General features: G+C 40.9%; 1 protein-coding gene across 1 annotated transcript in view; it reads left to right on the top strand.

Annotated features, from left to right (window-relative positions):
• Window positions 1-21,306, top strand: part of WIPI2 (WD repeat domain, phosphoinositide interacting 2) — a gene marked incomplete in the record, with an annotated part of 1,162,476 nt that overhangs the window by 543,690 nt on the left and 597,480 nt on the right. The window contains 1 exon segment of the mRNA XM_044089486.1: window positions 10,494-10,564. Coding sequence (XP_043945421.1) covers window positions 10,494-10,564 — 71 coding nt within the window.

The raw sequence follows: 21,306 nt of genomic DNA, 5'->3' as shown, positions 1-21,306 counted from the left end.
TTTGTTTGGTTCTGTTCCTCACAATATAGAAACAGAATGGATGGAGGAATATTTGAGAGAAGTAGCATGCTTGAGCAATGATGAAACACACATTTGTTCTACACTTATGGAATTAGTATTGGAGAACAATTTTATTTTTTTTCAAGGAGAATTCTATCAACAGGTTAGTGGTGTGGCCATGGGTGCTAGATGTGCCCCTATGTATGCAAATCTAGTGCTACTTATGTGGGAAAAGAAATACATTTTAAACAGTAAATATAGAGATTGTTGAATGTTGTACAAACGCTTTTTAGATGACATTGTTATTTTTTGGAGAGGAACATTCCAGTTATTTTTGGAATTCTACCAATACATAACCGAGCCCACTGAATTTCTGAGATTTACATATAACATAGGACATAGGAAAATAGATTATTTAGACGTCACCATATATAAGGAAGAGAACAAATACAACTCAAAAGTGTTAAGAAAGCAAACTTATTCTAATTCCATCCTACACTTTAATAGTGCTCACCCCTATCATCAGAAAAAAAATATAATCAAGGGCCAGTTTGTAAGATTAAGCAGGATGACCTCAAATGAGGAAGAATTTATAAAGGAATGTAATAACTTAAGGAATATGTTTTCTGAGAGAGGTTATCCGGGGCCTTTGATTATTCAAATTGAAAATGAAGTTTTATAAGAAAGAAAGAATAGATTTGCACCTATTTTAGATGTTAAAGAACTAAATATGGGGGGACATATAATGATAAAAAAGAAAGTGATGGCAGAGAAGATACATTTAGTTCAGCATTTATTACTGATTATAGTGGTGATTCCAAAATTATTTGTCAAGTTATTGAACAGGAATGGAACAAGTTTAGAAAATTGACAGATTTAAAGTTGGATTTTGATACACCTTTTAAGTCTGTCTACAGGAGAGGGTTTAATATCAAAGCCATTTTAGAAAGTCAACACAAAAATAAGAGAACTACGAAAAACTGTAGACTGGGGACTTTTAAATGTGGTAGATGCACTCAGTCTCCCTATATATACAATAAAGAGTCTATTAGTTTAATTTCCAGGAACAAGGTTATTACAGCGAAACAATACAGTAATTGTGAAAGTAAGGGTGTAATATACTTAGCTCTGTGTACGTGTCAAGCATTTTACATAGGTAAAACGGAGAGAAAAATAAAAAGGAGAATATATGAGCATTTAAAGGCTATACCAAAACAGAATATTAATAACGCTTTATAAAAATACAGTATATAATGTGACAGCGTGAATTATAAGTTTTTTTATACTTGAAGAAATTCCCAAAGATGTGAGGGGTGGTATGTGGGAAACCAAGATTGAGTACAGGGAATTATACTGGCAAATTAGAGGCCAGTAGATTCCCTGGTTTAAATGAAGCAGTTTCCCTAGCCCCAGTTCTTAAATTAAGGGCAGCTAGGTTGTAGCAACAGCATATAAACACACAGAAGAATATCAAGTATATGATTTTATTTACATTAAACAACAAACAATAGTATTTTATTATTAGTTCATTTAGTCTTTTAAATTAATTATTTATATTACCACTAGAGGGAACTATTTTAAAGTAATAAAGAAATGTTATTTTATTTATGTATTTATAATAGTATATTTAATAAATGTATCTATCTTTATAGTATAGATTGATATAGGTTATATATGATGTATATATTAAATAATGATACGGTATATTTTTTAGATAAAATTGTAGAACACAGTATTTTAATGTATGAAATGGTTTTATTGGTTGGTTTAAATTAATTGAGGGTATATAAGACTGTTGGTGTTTTGGTCAAATTATCTGATGAAGTAAGTGACAAAAACGTATTGTGGCTGTAGCTATCGTTAATGTATCTTGGAGAGCCTTTATTGCTGCAATAAAACTGTTTCGGGAGGATTTGCCTGCTTGTGCTTACTTGGTAACTTTCTTAGTGCTGAAGGATTGTGTTACTTGTTTCTACAGTTTGCTTCCCAGCTGGAGTATCTTCCTTGCAGATTCTTTGTCCTCTGTGTGTGCACGTGTTTTTCCTAGCTGGTCCATTTTTCCCATAGCTTGAAGATGTCTGCGATAGACTGACATACTGTTTCTGCTAATTTTGTCTGCCTGGTGCGTAATGAGTGGCAGGATGGACTTTGGCTCCCCTTTAACTATGAACTGAAGTAGGTGATCAGAGAGAGAATGAGTAAAGTATAGGTCTTTTTGCTTAACTTCCTTTTGTGTGGAAAATAATTTGGAGATGACACTTGTGTGAAAGCTGGTAAAGTCCATCATAGATGATCACTTCCAGGATTCACATTAGCTTTGATTCACAGCCAGAAAAATCTTATTAAAATGGTATTGTATAGAACTGGGTGACTGTGGAGTTGGACAACGAAACTCCAGTGGACATAGCCTACTGTGACCTTTGAATCCAGCCTGCAGGATACGCTAATGTCAAACTAAAGTTGGTAGTATTGTAAAAACAGGCGATGAAGTGATTTTGGAACTTACTGAATTGGAGGAAGGAGAGAGTTCTAGTTAGGAAGGTCCTCTCAGGGTGGAACAAGGTATGTAGTGCTGTTTCACGGGGACCAGTTTTTGGCATTGGCACTTTTCATTTCATTTTCAGCCAGAGATTTCAGAAGCCTAAGCAACTTAAATATAAAGGAGAGAAGTACAAGGCATTACTCTTAGGCGACTGTAATCCTTGAGAGATCTAAATGACTATGTGAGAGTAAAAGAAGAAGAAGAAAAAAAAGACTTGAACGTAGTAGTCTTGTGTAGATGAGCTGTCGGGATCTGAGTGGAAAAAAACATCAAGTAAAAAACAGCAGAATGATAGACTGCATCCTTATGCACATAGACTCCAGATTTAAGAAGGTAAACTTCCATTCTGTAGATTAAGGCCGCAGTGACAAAACTGAGCTTAGGTGTGGAAGCCGGCAAGACGACAGAAGTAAAACTGTAAAAATGTTAACTCAACCACTAGGGAAAGTAACTGAAGATGGCATCTGGATATCCATCCTTACAAGTAGTGGCATCAAAAGGAAGATTGAGAGCCACAAGACTGAGGAAGACTTGGACTTGTCAGAGAATAGTGACTGAGCTAATTCAAAAGGGAAAGACAGGGTATCCGTTCATTAATCTGTGCAGAGAATGTGAAATAATGCTTTGGAGGGTATATAAATGGAATGAATGGATCATGAAAATTAAGACTACAGATATGTTCCAAGTGGTCATAGGATGTGATGGTGAAAAACAGGGAGATTAGGGAGTAGTGGCAGCTTTGAGGTTCCAGCTGCAGCTTTTTTGTAGATTAGATAGATCTTGGGTCTTCTATAAACATTTGTTTATATTTAAGCAAGTAGTAAATGTCTGTGCTTCATATTCTAAATTGTATATATATTTTGTTTCATTACGTTTTCCCCAAATAACCTAATTTTTGATGTTTAAAAAGAAAGCGTTATGCAGTGTTATACTTCTGAAAGTGTTCTCATAATGGTTTATTTTTTTACCTGATTGTATTCTTGTTTTTTTTTTTTTTTTTTTAAACTTGCCTTTGCTTTTTATCTATCTGTCTGAGCCCTGAGGACATCACTGTATGAGGTATCACTTTGTTGTTAGAATAATGTAAACTGTATGACAGTGAATTTGCAGTCTTTTCCAAAAATACGACAGTGAATTTGCAGTTGTTTGCAAAAAGGGGATCTGATGTTGTCAGTCTTCATTTTATCCTTGACAGATGGGTCTGGTTCCAGTATCTGAACCGACTCGGCCATTACTGCAGCTTGCTCCAGCTAAAAACTCTTGAGCTTTACCTCTACGAATGATCCCTCTCTCACAATCACTCCAGATGTCATTTGTCGCTTTTCCGAAACAGTCTCATTCTGCCAGTAATCTCGAGTTTCAGTGGGTGTAGGTAAATTATTTTTCCTTTTTATTTAGAGATTTCTCTCTGTCTCTTTCTACTTTATCCCTTCCCTATACTTTAGTACATGTAATGCAACTTTAAAATATCATTGTTGATATTTTTTCCCCTTACACATTAGTATACTTTCCATAACTATCAGTTGATAGTTTCCTCCCCTCCTCTCTATCTCTTAAGCTTTCTTTCTTTGCGAGTTGATATCCCTTCCCCGTACATGTTAGTGTATTTTTTAGAACTATCATCGTTGATAGTTTTTTCACTTTCTTTCTGTTACAAAAAAAAAAAACTTCTTTCCTCTCACTTTTATCTTAAACTTTGTGTGAGTGACTGTCTTCCAGACGTTTTCTTTTTGCCCTGGCTGAGGAGGGTAAGGCCCTTTCTGGGTTAAAAAAAAATGCCAGAAGTGCGGCCACAAAATCCTATCGTCTGACTTTCCATTCCCTTTGCGTCTATTGTGCTTACGTCTCATTCATTTGCAAGAGGACTGCAGCTTATATCATGGGTTCAGTCATTGAGCCCTTGTTGAACGATGCAGTAAACTTATTTTGAAAGGCTTGATTCCCTCAGCCTTTAGTGAAGCCTTATCTACTGTGGACAAAGCAAAACTGACATTTCCTCCTGTTCGTGCTCATCTTCAGTGGACAAAGGAAAAAAGAGGAGTCTCTTGGTTCCGATCTCACTGTCTGTTCCTAGGCCTAAGAAATTGAAGCCCTCAGTTCCGAAATTGGAACCGGAGACCTCTGGCTCTAAATCACCAGTATCAATAACTGCTGCAGCACCGATAGCTGTCAAAAGGTCTCCGACATTGAAGGCCCCTGTATGGGACAAAAGTTCTGCTTCTCCTATCATGACAAAAGAAATTTTTTCCAAGAACAACTTATTCACTATCAATATATCTTTTTGCTAGAGAACCCACAAATGTTTCTGCAAAGGCATAAGTCTCCTTCAACGTCATGTATCTATTTCACCAAAAGTCTTTCTGAACTCGACATGGAGAGATTATTAGTAAAATCTTGCAGGCTAGAAGAATTTCAGGCCCCCCTTTTGGTTCTAGCCCCTTCGGGTCTTGGAACCAAGCCTTCTTTTACTCTGTTGACCACTCCTCCTCTAGCCTCCTCCAAGGTCTTGAGTAGTCTGTTCCAGATCCCCTATTAGCGACTGTGCCAGTTCCTGAGATCTTCACATCTTCGGCACCAGTAAAACCCTGAGAGCTTCGGTGACTTTAAAACCAGAGACCTTTTGGAACTGTAGCTACCCTATCTGTTCGGGGGGTGGGGGCAGGACTCAACTCCAGGTTTTTCAGAGCTGTCCCTGCTCCTCAGGGATTCGGCTCGAGTTAGTTCAGCACCAGCTTCTGTCTCGAGGGTTGGTTGTTCAGAGCGGGGAATGACCCTGGTCCTGAGGCAGTCCATATCTGTTCCGGTCTCCTTTTCCTCTTCGGAAGGGGGGGTAGTGGCAACTGATTTCATGCCTCACTATAAAGTTTGGGGAAGAAAGACTAAAGGTAATTTTCATGATGGCTGAGAAGGTTTGTTAGGGACGTACATAAAGGAAAGCAAATAAGATTAAATATGTGGTGGGAGAGAGGGTGGGAGGGGTGTGCTGAAATCTCGGGTCTGACTCCTGTTCTGTCATCTTCTGACACCTGCCCAGATTTATCCCCCTTGAGGAGGTCCCTCGGAAAAAGAAGTGCAAGAGGAAGCACTTAGATTCCCTCCCAGGAATCGGTCACCGAGGGCACAGATTTTGATGAGGGGAATTGGTCACCACCTGAAGATGTCTCCTTTGGAGACATCCTAGAAATTTAAAAAAAAATTGGTTGGCTGGAAGTCCTAACACCCTTCCTTGGAGGAATCTGTTTACCTGTACACTTTTGGCACCCACCCGTCTCCCTCTTGGGTGACCCCAGCCCCTGATGAACTCATTCAGTTGATTTCACAGCGGGCATGGAAGACTCTGGACACCAACAAACCCATCCCTAAGAGACCTGACAATATATTATCTGCCCCTGAAGATTAACAGTTTGGTGCCAAAGGGTTAGCTGAGAATGCCATGGCTGTAGCGGCGCCACTAAAAAGGAACTCACAGTTCATCTGTCCATCCGCCCAACAGGGAGTCTCAGGCTATGGACAGATTAGGGAAGTGGGTCTACGCTTCAACCTTTGCTTTAAGGTCTTTGAACTTCTTGGCACACTTTACAAGACTTCAACGGGATCTGATTAAGGAATTGTCAGATACCCTGGTGGGAACTGTAGCTGAGGGAGTCCATGAGAAAGTGGCTTCCCAGCAAACCACCCTGGAATCTGTGTCTAATCTGTCCATGAGGCTAATTGTTTGTACAGCCGAAGAGACTTCCAGAGCAACAGGTACAGGAGTAGCTATAAGGAGAACACCTGGATGCACCTATGTGACTTTGGGGAACCATTCAAGTCTTCTTTCGTCAGTGCTCCCTTTGACGGAACATCCTTGTTTGGCCCAAAAGTAAGAGAGACTTTATCCAGGTGTGTGAAGGATGGTAAGACCCTTTCTGCTGTGGGCTTGCATTTCTCCACCCACCCAAAGGTCCTTCTCTAGGAACCAGAGAGTGGTGGAAATATGTGGTTCAAAAAATCCCAAGGGCCTTTCCAAGACTCACATGGGGGGATTTCCCCCAGCGGCAGAGGGGGGGAACCAAAATGGAAGACTGCCCTCACGGCAGAGGTGGTCCACAAAACCAGGGCTTCAGGGATTCCTTTCCAGGGAAGCACTTTCAGTGGTCCCAAAGGGAGGTCCGATTGTCTTCCTCTGGAGGCAGTTGGGGGATGCTTGTCCTTGCACCTAAATGCCTGGCTAAACGTAATAGATTCCTGGGTGCAACAGATCGTATCCAGAGGCTGTATCATTCCCTTTTCTTATCCTCTCCTGTACACAAGAAAATCCCAGATGTTCCACCCAATCAGAGGGATTCAGCAGTGCAAGAAATTCAAAAACTGCTGGACAAAAGAGTCATCCAGGAAGTCTCACCAGACCAGAAAGGATCCGGAACCTACTCAAGATTATTTTTAGTACCAAAAAAGGCAGGGGACTGGAGACTGATTTTGGATCTCAGCGTGCTCAACAAATTGGTTCAGCAGACAAAGTTCTGGATGGTCACAGTATGGTCAGTTCTTCCCTTTTTGAAGAAAGATGACTGGATGTGCTCAATAGATCTTCAGAATGCGTATTACCACATAAAATGGGCAAATGCTCCAGGAAGTTCCTCAACTTCTGCTCGGGAGCTAGTCATTGCCAGTTCAGAGTAATGCCCTTTGGTTTCACCACAGCCCCCAGGGTGTTCACCAAATGCTTGACAGTAATAGCAGCTCACTTGAGACTGCAAGGACTCCGGGTGTTTCCATACTTGGATGACTGGCTCATAACCGCTTCGACCAGGCATCAGTTAATAGTAGCCAGAGATTACATGCTCAGTGTCTGTGCTTATCTCAGGACTACAGTAAATCTCAAGAAATCACATTTGATGCCAGTGCAAAATTTAGAATTCATAGGGGCTATACTAAATATGGAGAAAACTATAACTTCCCTTCCTCCAGAGAGACTTAGTAATGGTGCAAGTTCAAAAGATAATCCACAGAAAGAGGGTTCCTGCTCAACTAGTTTTGCAGACTCTAGGGTCGATGGCAACATCAATAACTCTAGTACCTCTAGCCAGGTTTTGTATGAGAATTCTCCAATGGCTACTAGCTTCTCAGTGGTCTATCCTTCACAACCCTTGGCAGACAAAATTCTGATCACCAATTATTGCAAGAGGGATCTTCTTTGGTAGATGGAGTTTGAACATTCTCCACAGTCACCCACCCCTTTGTTCTTCCAGAATCCATGGCCATAGTGACCATGGATGCCTCCCAGATAGTATGGGGGTAGGGGGCATTTTCTGGTCAAGACTGCCCAGGGCACTTGGTCCCCATTAGAGGCAAACTTACACATCATTGTCCTGGAGCTAAGAGCGGTGCTTCTAGTGTTGCAGGCCTTTCAGACAGCTCTTCCTCAGGAGACAATTGCAGGTGATATGTCAGTAATTTGGTACATCATCTGGAAGGGAGGAACCAAGTCTTTACCCCATTTGTCGAGAAGCTCTCAGAGTGTGGCAGTGGGCAGTCAGTTCCAACCACTTTCTAATAGCAATGCACATTCCAGGGATTTCCAGTGTGATTGTAGACAAGTTGAGCAGATGTATCCTTCAGCCTCACAAGTGGACTTTCAGTCCGGCAGTGGCAGAAATGATCTTCTGACAGTGGGGTTGACCTTGCTGAAATCTGTTTGCTTCCCACCTAAACAAGTGCAGCAATTACTTTGCCCTGATTCCCCCTCCGGGGAAGTCACCCAGAGATGCTCTCCTCCATAATTGACCCTCCCCCCAGTCTCCTGTATGCCTTTCCCTTAATATCTCTAATTTTGAAATTCCTACAGAAAGTGCTCAGGTTGAAAAGCACAGTAATCCTCATTGTTCCTGTTTGGCATCAACAGATTTGGTTCCTCTTCTTTTGGCCTTATCTGACTCGACAACCTTGGATTCTGGACCCGGTTCCAGAGCTTCTATCCCATCCAGATGGACTTGTTCATCCAGATATTTTGAACCTCAAACTGACAGCATGGTTCCTCGAATTCCATTAGTTGCCAGGCATCCTAATATTTCCTCCCCAGTACACCACATCCTCTTTTCGGCTCATAAACCTTCCCATTCATAAACTTTACTCTAGCAAATGGAAGAGATTTAGAATTGGGGTGCATGAAAAACATATTAATCACTTTTCTTTTATAGAGCACATTTTAGACTTTTTAGCTTCTCTCTTCCATGCTGGAGCTTCCCCTTCTACCATCAGATTACAATTAGCTGCAATTTTTAATTTCCACAATGGTTTGGAAGAATGTTCTTTAGCCTCTCATAGACTTGTGAATCATTCCTAAGAGATGCACTTTTCTTGAAACCCCCTTTCAAAGATCCAACACCTCCTTGGGATCTGTACGTAGTGTTAAAGACCATACAACATTCTCACTCTGAGCCCTCTGCAGAGGTGATTTTTTTGTCTTGGAAGATACTATTTTTGGTAGCCATTACCTCTGCCAGAAGAATTTCAGAGATCCAGGCCTTGTTTAAACTTCATCTGATTTTCCAGAAGGATAGAGTTTCTTTACGAAAAAAACCCTCATTTCTTCGCAAGGTGGTATCAGAGTTTCTACCCAAGGTGGTCTCAGAGTTTAACAGCAGTCAAACCATTAATTTTACCGGTTTTCTTTCTAAACTTTTCCAACAAAGGTGAATATTCCTTACACTTACTATTACATTTCTATCTTCACTGAACAAGAAACATTTGAAAATCAAATCAACTATTTGTTTCCTTTTCCAGTGCAAAATTGGGTAAGGTAGTCAGCAAAGTAACTCTGACAAAATGGCATAAAGATTGCATTTCATTTATGATAAAAATAAATTAACGTTACCTAGTCCCATGAAAGCACATTCTTCAAGATCTATAGCAACCTCAGCAGTTTTCCAGTCTAGAGCTTTGATGGATGATGTATGTGCAGCAGCTACGTGTGCTACTCCCCATACCTTTACTACTCATTACAAATCGGACTTGTTCTCGAGGAGAAGAGCATCCTTTGGTTCAGTGGTGCTCAGGTTTATCCTTCTGTTTGTCCACTCAATATTTTAGGTAGCTGGGGACTCTGTCCTATCTGTCAATGATAAAATGAAGATTGACATCATCAGATAAAGAAGTTATGTACTTAACCTTAACGTTCCATCTGTGTTGTCTGTCTTCATTTATCCTTGATTTCCCTCCCTCCATCCCCTGAACTTTAAAGATTTTTTTTGGTGGAACGGATTATATATCCTTGAATTATTATGATCTTTCAAGCACAGTAGATATCGCTTCAATTTGGGCTGCCTTTCTAATAAATGTATATATGTGTGTGTGTGTGTGTGTGTATATATATATATATATATATATATATATATATATATATAATGTGTGAGATTATATACTTTTCTGCAAACTTGTTCTGAGGTAATTGTGAGAAAGGGATTGCGGGTAGAGGTGAAGCTCGAGAGTTTTTTGCTGGCACGAGCTGTAGTAATGGCTAAGTCGGTTCTGATATGGGGAATGGACCCATCTGTCAGAGATAAATGAAGTTAGACAACACATATGGAACATTAAGGTAAGTACACAACTACTTTTTTTTTTCAAGTGCTTATGTTTTGTAGTCTCTCACATTGTGAAGAAGAGGGAGATATTGCATATCTCTGATTTCAACAGACTCCGACAGCAAGAATACTAATAAGATTTTACTGTGTTACCTTAGCAGAATCTTTTTACAGCTCAACTTTTTTTAAGGTAGTAGGTTGAGAAAAAGATTGATTTCCACTATGTTTGCTTGTATATTGTATGATTGAACAAGTCATTTATGCAGCACAAGGCTCCCATCTTCAATTTGAAAATAGTGAGTTGTGCCTAGTGGATCTTGGTAGTTATCAGACTATAGAAACGTATGACATAAAATTGCTGCAACTTTTTCCCCCCTTTTTCACTATAGGGAACAGTGATTCGAGTGTTTTCCATTCCAGAAGGACAAAAGATTTTTGAATTCCGAAGAGGAGTTAAGAGGTGAGGAATCAATAAAATACCATGTTGTGTGAGAAAAAAAAAAAAACTTTTCCAAACATCGGACGCTTGCAAGTAAAACTGTAGTGACATTGATAAAGACAATAGTGAGGTCTTTAAACTTTTAATGTGTAAAATCCTGTTTGTGTGTATTTCTAATTCATTTTTTTTTTATATTTTTCATGTGGGTGCATCCAGCTGTGTGATTACTATATTCATGGATGTCTGGGCTAGTCCTCAATAGTGACAGAGACTAACTGATGAGAAGTTCCAAAAAAAAAAAAAAAAAAAAAAAAACAGACAGTGAAGAAAACATGTTGATTAGCCTATTTACTGCATCATACACATGTTAACTGTATATGCATATGCACAGATGCACGAACAAAACAGCACTCAGTACCTGCACAAGCAGACGTGGCAAACCCAGACACACACAAACAAGCTTTTTACTTGGAGGTGAACCCCCTGTACTCCCTCCCCAAACAGAAGAAGGGAACCCCCACCACCTCACTCCACACTTAAAATCTATGTAAGGCTCTCCAAGATCACCCTTACCTTGGGTAACTGACATTCTCTGTATAGAACTGCACAAATATCCATCTCCCACCAGATTGTCATCAGTCTTCCACTTGTGCATGCGAGCTCACACTAAAGCAGGCGACCCCTCAATTGCTCATCCACTCACTCAGCGTATCCTCGGCACACCTCAAACGGCCTGCAGACTCACCCTCCCCCAAACAACAGAAATCTGAGTGATAAGTCACTCATTCAGACACACACACAGACAGGCATGCAAACACACACACAGGAAACCATACAAACCTGTAATTGTTTACTGACACACCCCTGATATATTGAGCTTCTGTTTTAGGATGTTTTTTCCCCATAATATTTATTGTAGTCAGGTTGTTATCGTGTTTCTGTAGTTCTATATTTGATAGATTATTGTCATTTCTTCCTGTTGATGATTGGGTCCTAAACTCCATAGATATCCCACCATCTGATGATCATAGGAATCAGAGAAGGCGCTATCACTTTATCGATGAGTTCTGTTCTTGCTGGAAAAATTTTTTGGAAGTTTGTTCCTGAATTTTTTTTTGAGAGATGTGCCTGATATGTGTGTGAACTTTACTGTTACCTCCTGAGCTGTGCAGCCTGCAGCATGAGGTCATCTGTACCCCCCACCCAGGAAACTGAAACCATTAAGTTAGCTGAAATGTCACTGTCATTGGCAAGAGTACATAGTGGAGGTGTCAGGATTCTAGCCCTCCCTTTACATAGCTTTATTTGATGTTGGACGATAACCTCGTCCATTCTGTTAGTCATAGCAAAATTCAGGCTCTATCTTATGGTAAATTTTTCTGCAGCCTGTTTTTGACCTCCATGGCATCACAGTTAGTGCAGCTCTGGAAGGAATGAGGAATCCCCAACTTACAGAGGGTACACGTAGAGTCTACTACGGCACATTGTAACTGCCAAAATGAACTCTTGTATTTGAGTCTTAAGGAATCTTGGTAAACTGAAGTTGAGATTTAGAAGGTGTGACCTCCCCTTTGGTGCAGCCCTACTGTGAAGAAGTCATGCATTCAAATGAGGGGGCATTGCAGTGTCAGTGGTCTGTGCAAAGGTATTGATGTGACAGCTCCACAAAAGAACTCAAAAAAGATGTTTTTGAGATCGTGTCTTTTCAGTTTCCAGTGTCTAATATGGATTGCTTGAAAATCACTTTCTACTGCGTTTTGCCAGAGGCAGCCATCCTAATAGAGCCCACAGGTCAAAGATATAGATATATCTTTATCTGTATAGATTATATATATCTATATCTATATATCTATATATATATATATATATATATATATATATATATATATGTGTGTGTGTGTATATACATATATATATATATATATATATATATATATATATATATATATATACACACACACATATATATATATACATACATATACACATGTACACACACAAACATATACACACACACACACACACACACACACACACACACACATATATAAGTAAGTACTAGGCTGTCGGCCCAAGGGCCTATGTAAGCCTAGCCAAGGTTCCCTGGCTTACCAAGAAAGTTATTTTCCTGTGCCACTGTCAAGCAGAGACACAGAAGTGATCACTGGGGTGTATTTCCTGTTTCTCATCCACTCATCAAGATTTTTCTTGAAGAGCGCTAATGAAGAACTTTGCTTGACATAGATGAGTAACCTGTTCCAGATTATGGGAAGTCTCTGGGACAGGAATTTATCCCTCCAGCATGTCCTGTTTATTGTGATGACAAGGTTTAGGTCCCTAGAGCATGTAGCTTGGAGGGATTGAGATTTCTTTAGGTGTAGCATGTCCAATAGTTCTGGGTTTGACATAGCTTTATATGTTAGGCAGAGATCACCTCGGAGTAGGTGATATGCTATGGAGTAAAGCTGGAGTTTTTTGAGACTGTTAGTGTAGGGCATTTGTTTGAGGCCAATAATCCTCTTTGTGAGGTACTTCTGTGGCCTTTGCAGCAGCTCTTGCAGATGTCTTGTGAGGTACATTCCAAAAAGGGCATTGTACTCTATAATGGGTCTAATGAGTGTCGAGTATAGGGGAACAATGACCTCTTTTTTCCAGGATGCGAACCCTTTTATGATGAGGTGTAGAAAGACCTCCTGACTACTGTGGTGATGTGACTATCAAAGGAGAGACTACTGTCCACCTGGGTCCCAAGGTCTCTTATCGGATATTCGGTGTTAAGTAGATTGCTGCCTATGTGGTAGATAATGGGTACAGAGTTTTTACCAAAGGGGATGACACTGCACTTTTTGGCATTGAGCTTGAGGCCATGGCTCTGACACCAGGCATTTGTCTCAGCGAGGCCGTTTTGTAGGATGTCCACATCGTTTGGGGACTTGACTATGGCTCCTAGTTTGCAGTCATCTGAGAACTTCTTAGCCAGAGGCTTTCTGTGTTAGCCTGTACTTCAGAGAAGTAGATACCAAACAGGAGAGGTCCCAGGACTGAACCCTGTGGAACTCCACTTGTCACTGGTTTGAAGTCAGATTTGGAGTCTGCAACTTTTACAGTATGGGTTCTGTCAGTGAGCCAGTTGGCAACCCATCTTATGACATAGGGATTTATACCTAGTTTAGTGAGTTTAGCAATAATTCCAGAATGGGGGATGGTGTCGAAGGCCTTGGCGAGGTCAAGATAGGCTGTGTGAACCACCTTACCCTCATCTACGGCTTTGGTGACTGCCTCAAAGAAGTCAAATCAGGTTCAGGAGGCATGATCTGCCTTTCACAAACCCGAACTGGGTGGGATCCAGAGTTTGGAGGTTACCAGTGTCTTTGTTTATGAGTTCCATGGTGATACGTTCCATGGCCTTGCAGATGAGGCTCGTCAGGCTAATAGGGCGATAGTTCCCGGGATAAGTGTTGGCTCCCCTTTTGTGGAGCGGGGATAACGGTTGCTGTGCACCATTCAATGGGCACAAAGCCTGATGCAAGGCTTTTATTGAACATGGTGCTTAGGTGGGGAGCCAGTTCGTTCTGAAGTTAGTGTAAAACGCAGCCTGGGATGTTGTCCGGTCCCATGGATACTGTGTTTTTGGCTTTAGAGAGTGCAGCTTTTACCTGCGTAGTTGTGATTACAGGGACTCTGCATTTTTCCTATATAGATATGGGCCCTTTAGGAAGTGTGGGGGGGTAAAGTTAGCACTGATCCTATCTGCCAGGATGTTGGCAGTATCAGTTGGTTCTGTAATTTTCGTGCCGTTGTGCTGTAACTCAGAGCAGATCTGGGTGTTGCCATCGAGATTCTTGACATAGCTGTAGAATGCTTTGTGGTTGTCCTTAGAATTAGTGGCAATTTTGTTTTCGTTGCTAGCTTTGTTTGCTCTTATTAGGGATCCCAGCTTCTTACTGAGGCTGACCAGGGAGCTCCTCCACGCATGGTATTTTACTCTCTTTTCCAACAGTTTCTTCCTTCTGTTGTCCAGTTTGTTTATGGCAGGGGACCACCAGATTGGCTTCCTTTTTTTGGAGGATAGCATCTTGGTTGTGTTTGGGATAGCACGATCCGGGCACTCATGTAAGTGCTTATAGAGTGCATTTGTGTAGGATTCAGCGGTTGTAACTGTATTGTCCATCTTCATGGGTGTCATGAAGTTCACCACTTCTGTCTTAAGCATGAAGTTGGCTTTGGAGAAATTTTTTACCATGGTTCCCTTAATGGGGGGCGGGATGTGTATATCAAGGGTGATTAGCTTATGATCGGATTGGACCAACGAGGAGTTGACTTCAGGTGTGGGACACCGGTCGCTTATGTTGGTAATGACTAGGTCTAGGATATTGTTGCCCCTGGTGGGGGTGTGGATAAGTTGATCAAGGGCAATGGAGTTTATGAATTCCAGAAAGCGTTGAGCTAAGGAGTTGGTACACGAGTAGTTTTCCCAGTTAATGGTGGGGTAGTTGAAGTCGCCCATTATTAGGGTGTTTGGTTGAGCCCTAATATTTTCTAGTACATAAGAAAAGAGGAGTGGGAATCCTGGGGCATGGTGGGGGATCTGTAGCAAGCTACAATTTGGATTGCAATTTTGCCCAGAGTTAGTTGCACTTGGATAACCTCGGATGCATTATGCTGAGCAACTAGCCTGGAGGTGTGGATATTCTTAATGAATGTGGACACACCTCTCCCTTTGCTGTTTCAGTCCAGGTTACATGGCCGAAAAATATAGTATGAGTTATAGCCTGGTAGTGCAGGGGTGCTCTCTGGAGCCTTGAACCAGGTCTCCGTTACTGCACAGATGTCTATGTTCTCCATTTTAAGGAGTGCCTTGAGTGAGTGCATTTTGAGATTTAGACTTATAGCATTGAGTAGCATTACCCTCAGTTTTTGCTTGCCTGTTCCTGTTACGGTGGTGAATTTGTCATTTGAACCTTGCCTAAAAAAGGCACTTTAGGAGTGGCAAGAGCCTTAGCCATTATCCGGAATCCCTGCGGTGACAGGTGCAGGCCATATCTGGCAAAGCATCGTGGTCTGCCGACCATGTCTTTCCAAGCAGACAGATACTGGATCCACTTAGAATGACACCAGAAGGTTAGCCAATTGTTGAAGTCAATAATTTTGTCCTTGTACTACGGTATCATTCTGGGCAATGGCAGAATGCTACTCATGGCTAGGGTCATACCTGCCTGGGCTACAAGATTGGAGAGCTCTTCTATGTCTCTCTTCATGTAGCCCAGGGAGAGGTACGTCTCAGGTCATTCACACCAACATGGACAGTGACAGTCATATTTGTATTTGTTGTGGAGTGACCTGAGTGCGTGGGTTATGTGGCGGATTCTGGCACCCAACAGGCAGCTGACAGTACCCTTCTCCCTTTTTAGCCTGGTAAGTGGGACATCAGTGTGCCTGACTATAGATTCACCTACGACTAGTGTGTTGGGTACGTTGTTTTGCCTTATTGGCTGTGGTTGAGTGACACACTGAGTCTGTGGGCTATGTGTCATTTGGGTTGTGTTGGGAGATGGAGGTTGCTTGCGTTTCTGCTTTGGAGGTCTGTGTTGCTTAGACAGATTATTATTGAGAGCCTCCGTGAATTTTTTTTGTTACTATGTGTGGATTTTGGTAGTGTAGATTTAGTGAGACTATGTGATGAGTGTGGTGTGGTGCAAATGTTTACCTTCTCCTCTTGACTGTCAGGTTCAGTCTTTGTTGGAGAGAGCTTTACCTCCAGTTTGGCTAGATAAGTGCATCTCTTACAGGACAGGTTGTAGTGTTGGGTGGTAGGAGGAGAGGGTTGTCTGTGTACATGATGCAATTTCTACATTGCCTCAAGATGCCCAGATTCATCAGATAGACAGGAGAGAACGCTGGGAGCTGACCCTTGGACATGCCTGAATAAAAAAACATTTTTCTTTAGATAAGTGAGTAGGGTTACCACCTGTCCCACTTTGCGAGGGACAGTCCCTCTTTGGCCAGTCCTGCAAAAAAAAAAATGTAGAAATGGCACTTGTCCTGAGATTTTAGGACAAAATTATTTCCTATATTTTATGTAATAGTTGCATAAAAGTTATTCTGTGTCTGAAACACGTAAATGTTATAAGAAACAGAATAAACAACTAAAATGCTACAAGAATAAGCTTTTATTTGGGAAAAAAAGTGAAGTTTGTCATTTGTACTGGCCATGGGTGTGTTTCAGCATGCCATATCTGACATTTGTACCAAAAATGTCCCACTTTGGGCATTTGAAAAGGTAGCAACCCTTTAAGTGAGGAAAGTGAGTAAAAGAGCTGTTTTTGTCTAAGCAAGTGAGAAAAGTAAGTACAAAAACTTTTCCTCTAGGTAATGAGGAAGGTAGAGTGCTATAGTAATTAGTGGCTTATTTAGTGCTTACAAGTTCTGAACAGGTGTTGAGCACCAGTAAGCAAATTTGTGTTAAAACTAATAATCTGTATCTGCACTAGACGAGTTACAGGACAGAAACAAGTGCAAATGCAGGCTTTCAAATCAGAAAGTTGAGAGAGATGGAAAAGATTACCCAAACGGCCAATAACTACAGTTTCTGGGCCAGAACCACTCCTTATGTGGACAGGTTACCTAGAGCTTACCACTCCCACTGATAAGCTAGAAGGCTTTCCTCCAACACAGAAAGCTTGGGGGGCTCAGGAGCTTACATACAGTCCTGGATACAGCAAATCTGTGTCTGGACTACACTGGTTAAAGGAAGGTAGGAAATAGGCTTACAGTATTTTTTTTTGTTACAGAAAAGTAGCTAAAACAGCAGGAAAAACAGTTCACGTGCAGTGCAAGCTTGCACACTTGAGTATGTAGCAATATTAGACCAAACAGTTTAAAAAATGCAATTAAATTAAAAAGGAATAAAAACAAGTGCAGAAGGAGTTTATTAGGTAGAATGTGGTAAAGAGATGGGACTTGGGGGACTGTCCCAGATCAAATCTGCAGTGGGGTGGGCAACTGCAAAAGCCACCAAATTTAAACTATGAACCAGAAATAGGGAGGGTGGGTGGGACAAAACACTTTCAGCAGAGATCTGAAAAACTATAAGCAACAATTAACAGTAGAAACTCTAAAACCAAAAAATATATACTTAGCTCTGTATATTTCTAGATAGATTGAAAAGCAGTCTCTCAGAACACAGGTTCCAGCAATGAAATGGAGGCTGTTACTAACAGGTTTAATTTATGCAAGTGATTCTTGAGTTAGATAACACACGAGCTGTAAAAACCAGTTATACCAACTGAAGACGCATCAGAAAATAGTGGGAGGTGGGGAAAACACTTTCAGCAGAGATCTGAAAAACTGTAAGCAACAATTAACAGTACAAACTCTAAAACCAAAAAATATATATATACTTGGCTCTGTATATTTCCAAATAGATTGAAAAGCAGTCTCTCAGAACACAGGTTCCAGCAATGAAATGCAGGCTGTTACTAACAGGTCTAATTTTATATAAGTCTATATATGTGTGTGTGTGTGTGTGTGTGTGTGTATATATATATATATATATATATATATATATATATATACACACACACACACATATATATATATATATGTGTGTGTGTGTATTTATGGGAAAGAGAGAGAGAGAAAGGGAGTCCCCATGCATTTCTAACACTGACCCAATGATTCCATAAAACATTGCTTTCATTAATCAGTAATGCATAGGGAAACTGGATACCTTTCGATATGATTATGGATTGTCTAAACAGTGAATTTCCATTGGCAGACACAAACGTTTGCTTTCAAACTGCTGTTTAGCTTATTGGCATTTCAGCTGATTTGTTGTTGTGCCCATTACAATTTAATTGATCTGTACTCCTTACAGTGCCGCCAACAATGAGGTAGCTGATACCCAATTTGTGCGCTACATGTATAATCAGATGATTGACATTCTTTTCATATAGGGGAGAAGTAGCTTGACCTGTACGGTTTACTTCAAGCTTGTCAGACAGTGTTAAAAATTTTGAAATTAGAATGTTATTTTATTCTGGACGTCTTATTTTTGCGTGCATACCTTATTTTTAGACATTAAAAATTTACCCTTCTTCATTCATTGTCCAGCATTTGTGAACTTGTAAAGAAACTGAAAATACCCCTTCCCCTTCATAATGGCAGGTGCTACATTGAGGCTCCTTAATGCATGGTTTTCCTTCCTGAATGCATTAATCCTCTCAGAATTTCTACAGAGGCAATTTACAGGCTGAAAAAGCTATTGATGAGGTCAAGTATTGCAAGCTCTGTGGAGGCTGTACCCACAAAACAAAGTGCATTTTGGAGGTGGTAGAATGTAAAGTATGGAAAGTTAACTAGTTTGTCTGTGTGTAGTGCAGGGGTTATTTTATGGAAGGTATGACGCCTGTAAATGCATGTTTGACCTATTCCTTTACACTTTGCCTTCCATTTCTAGGGATGGCAATATATTTCAGTGCGTGTGTCTGAAATGATGATATTCCTTGATTCCTGTGTTGTGTTGAACGTTGTAAAAAGACCTTTTGTTTATATATAAAAAGTACAAATAAACAGATACTAGGCCTTGTATTGTTTTTAACAAAGAACAGCAGAAAGCAAAATGATTTCATTTTGTCTAGTGTACCTCAAGTTATTATTAACGTTTATAAAATGGTAAACATATAGCTTCAGATATCCAAAATATGTTTGTAACTCTCTAGGATGACTGTATGATACTGTACCTGTCATACTCTACTCTCCCTCGTGCTCCACTGTCAGAACTCAATGCAAGTCTGAACCTCGGTAACCAGACTGCTTGTTGGTGTGATAATGCTGTGATATACAGTTTAAATAAAACCAAATCCACAATATTTAAAATCAGAGAGAGGTTCAGAGTAATACCCAGTTTGTGAGGTGATTCAGCACCAGAGCTGTTACCCAGCTTCAAAATTTCCCCTGTTTAAATATATGGGTAATGGTTTAGAGCTGTTCCTCCATTTAAACAGTACGTCAGGCAGTCCAGACCAAAACAGAAATAAAGTAGTGACTTTAGCCTGGAGGATTTCTTAGATGTTCTTCGTGTTGTACTGTTGCAGTCATCACACTTGGGTTATCTGCCTGCAGGTAGCCCTCAGTCGGCCCAAATACCAGAGTCTTAGTATTTCTGCGTCAGATGCTGTCGCTTCTTCCATGACGTCAGGTCGTTAGGGGTATAAAACAGACAGCCAACGCCATTACATCAGTGTTTCTTGCAGTGGAGGAGCCTGAAGCAGAAGCAGTTTTCAAGTGCCAGTCGGCTGCTACCTGAAATTTTCGTTTTCGAGTTTATAATCCTGAAGTGTTCTAAAGCTAAGTACCCCATTGGGGATCCTTTTTTCTTGCTCTAACCGATGTCAGAAAAAGCTAACAATTGTCTTGCCTGTGGAAAGCAAATACCTCACAAAGATTTTCATTCTTACTGTGTCACCTGTTTAGGCCCAGACCACGACGTCCCTCCCTGTTGGTTTTGTGCCTTCTTTAATGCCCGAACCATTCGCCGGGCTATCTTTGTTGCTAAATTCTTTCGCTCTTGTTCTCAGTATTGCGAAATGGCTTTGATAAGCCATCCAACTACTGATCTTCCGAAAAAACGCAAAGATAAAGGCAGAGACAGACTGCATAGGTCCAAAACTGCCGATGACGCTTCTGTGAAGCTAGTCGCCAGTCCGCCGGTACTCAGTGAGGTGCCTTTACAGCCCCTGATACCCGCTTCTATGGATTCGCAGGCCTTTGCTGAGAACCATTCGGAGTCCGGTATGCCGCGAGGTACTTCGACTATGGAATCTGCAGATGTCTCTTTCTTGGATGGGTCCGGAGCCGCTGTGCAGGCACTGACTTCTGAGGGTGTAGTCCGTCCTACCGATGTTTGAATCAAAACGACGAGTTCGTTTTTAGCCAAAACAGAGTTTCTTAGGCCCAGAGTACGCACTACGCCTAGAAAACCGACGACCAAAGTGTATTCTCAAGCTCCCATGCCACAAAAACAAATACTTAGAATAGCTGAAGACCGTATTACCCTAATTAGGGGAAGACAGCCTTCCCCTGCTAAGAGACAAAGAATTGAGTCTCCTTCTGATTCTACAGATCAGGAGTCCGATGACTCTGACCCTTCTGATTACCAGGGCATGCCCTTATCAGCCTATGAGGATTCAGCTGCAGAGGAATCCATTCTTTCTGCCTCCCCTCCAGAGGATTTTTCTTTTGGTGAAACCTTGCATACTTTGAGCATTTACAATGGGAATGTCAAGACTACCCTCATTCCAAAAAGAGACTCAGAGAATTTTTAGTGTTGCCTCAGCACAGGCCTCTAGCTATACCCCCTGCCCTGGATGTTGTAGATTATGTTTTTATGGAATCTAGTCTTACTCCCGATATATTACCCCCAGCCCCTAGGAAACCTGACCGGTATGACAGAGTACCTGATTCCCACAAATTTCTCTTCAAGAATCCTACTGCGGATCCAGACACCATTTCCCAGGGACCTAAAGGTATTAAGGCTACTACAGCCAAAAATCCTACCCCTTCGGACAGGGATTCCAGAGCTTTAGACAATGGCGTAAGAAGGTGTATACCTCTGCAACTCTTGCCATCAGGGTATTGAATTGCCTGTTTTACATGTTGAAGTACCAGCAACATATCGTGGAACTAATTAAACAAAAAATGGTATTGTTTCCCGATTGTTCAGAAATAAAGATTTACAAGAACTAATGCATTCTGCAAACCAA

The sequence above is a fragment of the Protopterus annectens genome, chromosome 12.part0, assembly GCF_019279795.1.
Source record: "Protopterus annectens isolate FY-2018-M chromosome 12.part0, PAN1.0, whole genome shotgun sequence".
NCBI lineage: Eukaryota > Metazoa > Chordata > Ceratodontiformes > Protopteridae > Protopterus > Protopterus annectens.
Note: the sequence above shows the minus strand (reverse complement) of the source record. Positions and strands in the feature narration are given on the sequence as shown.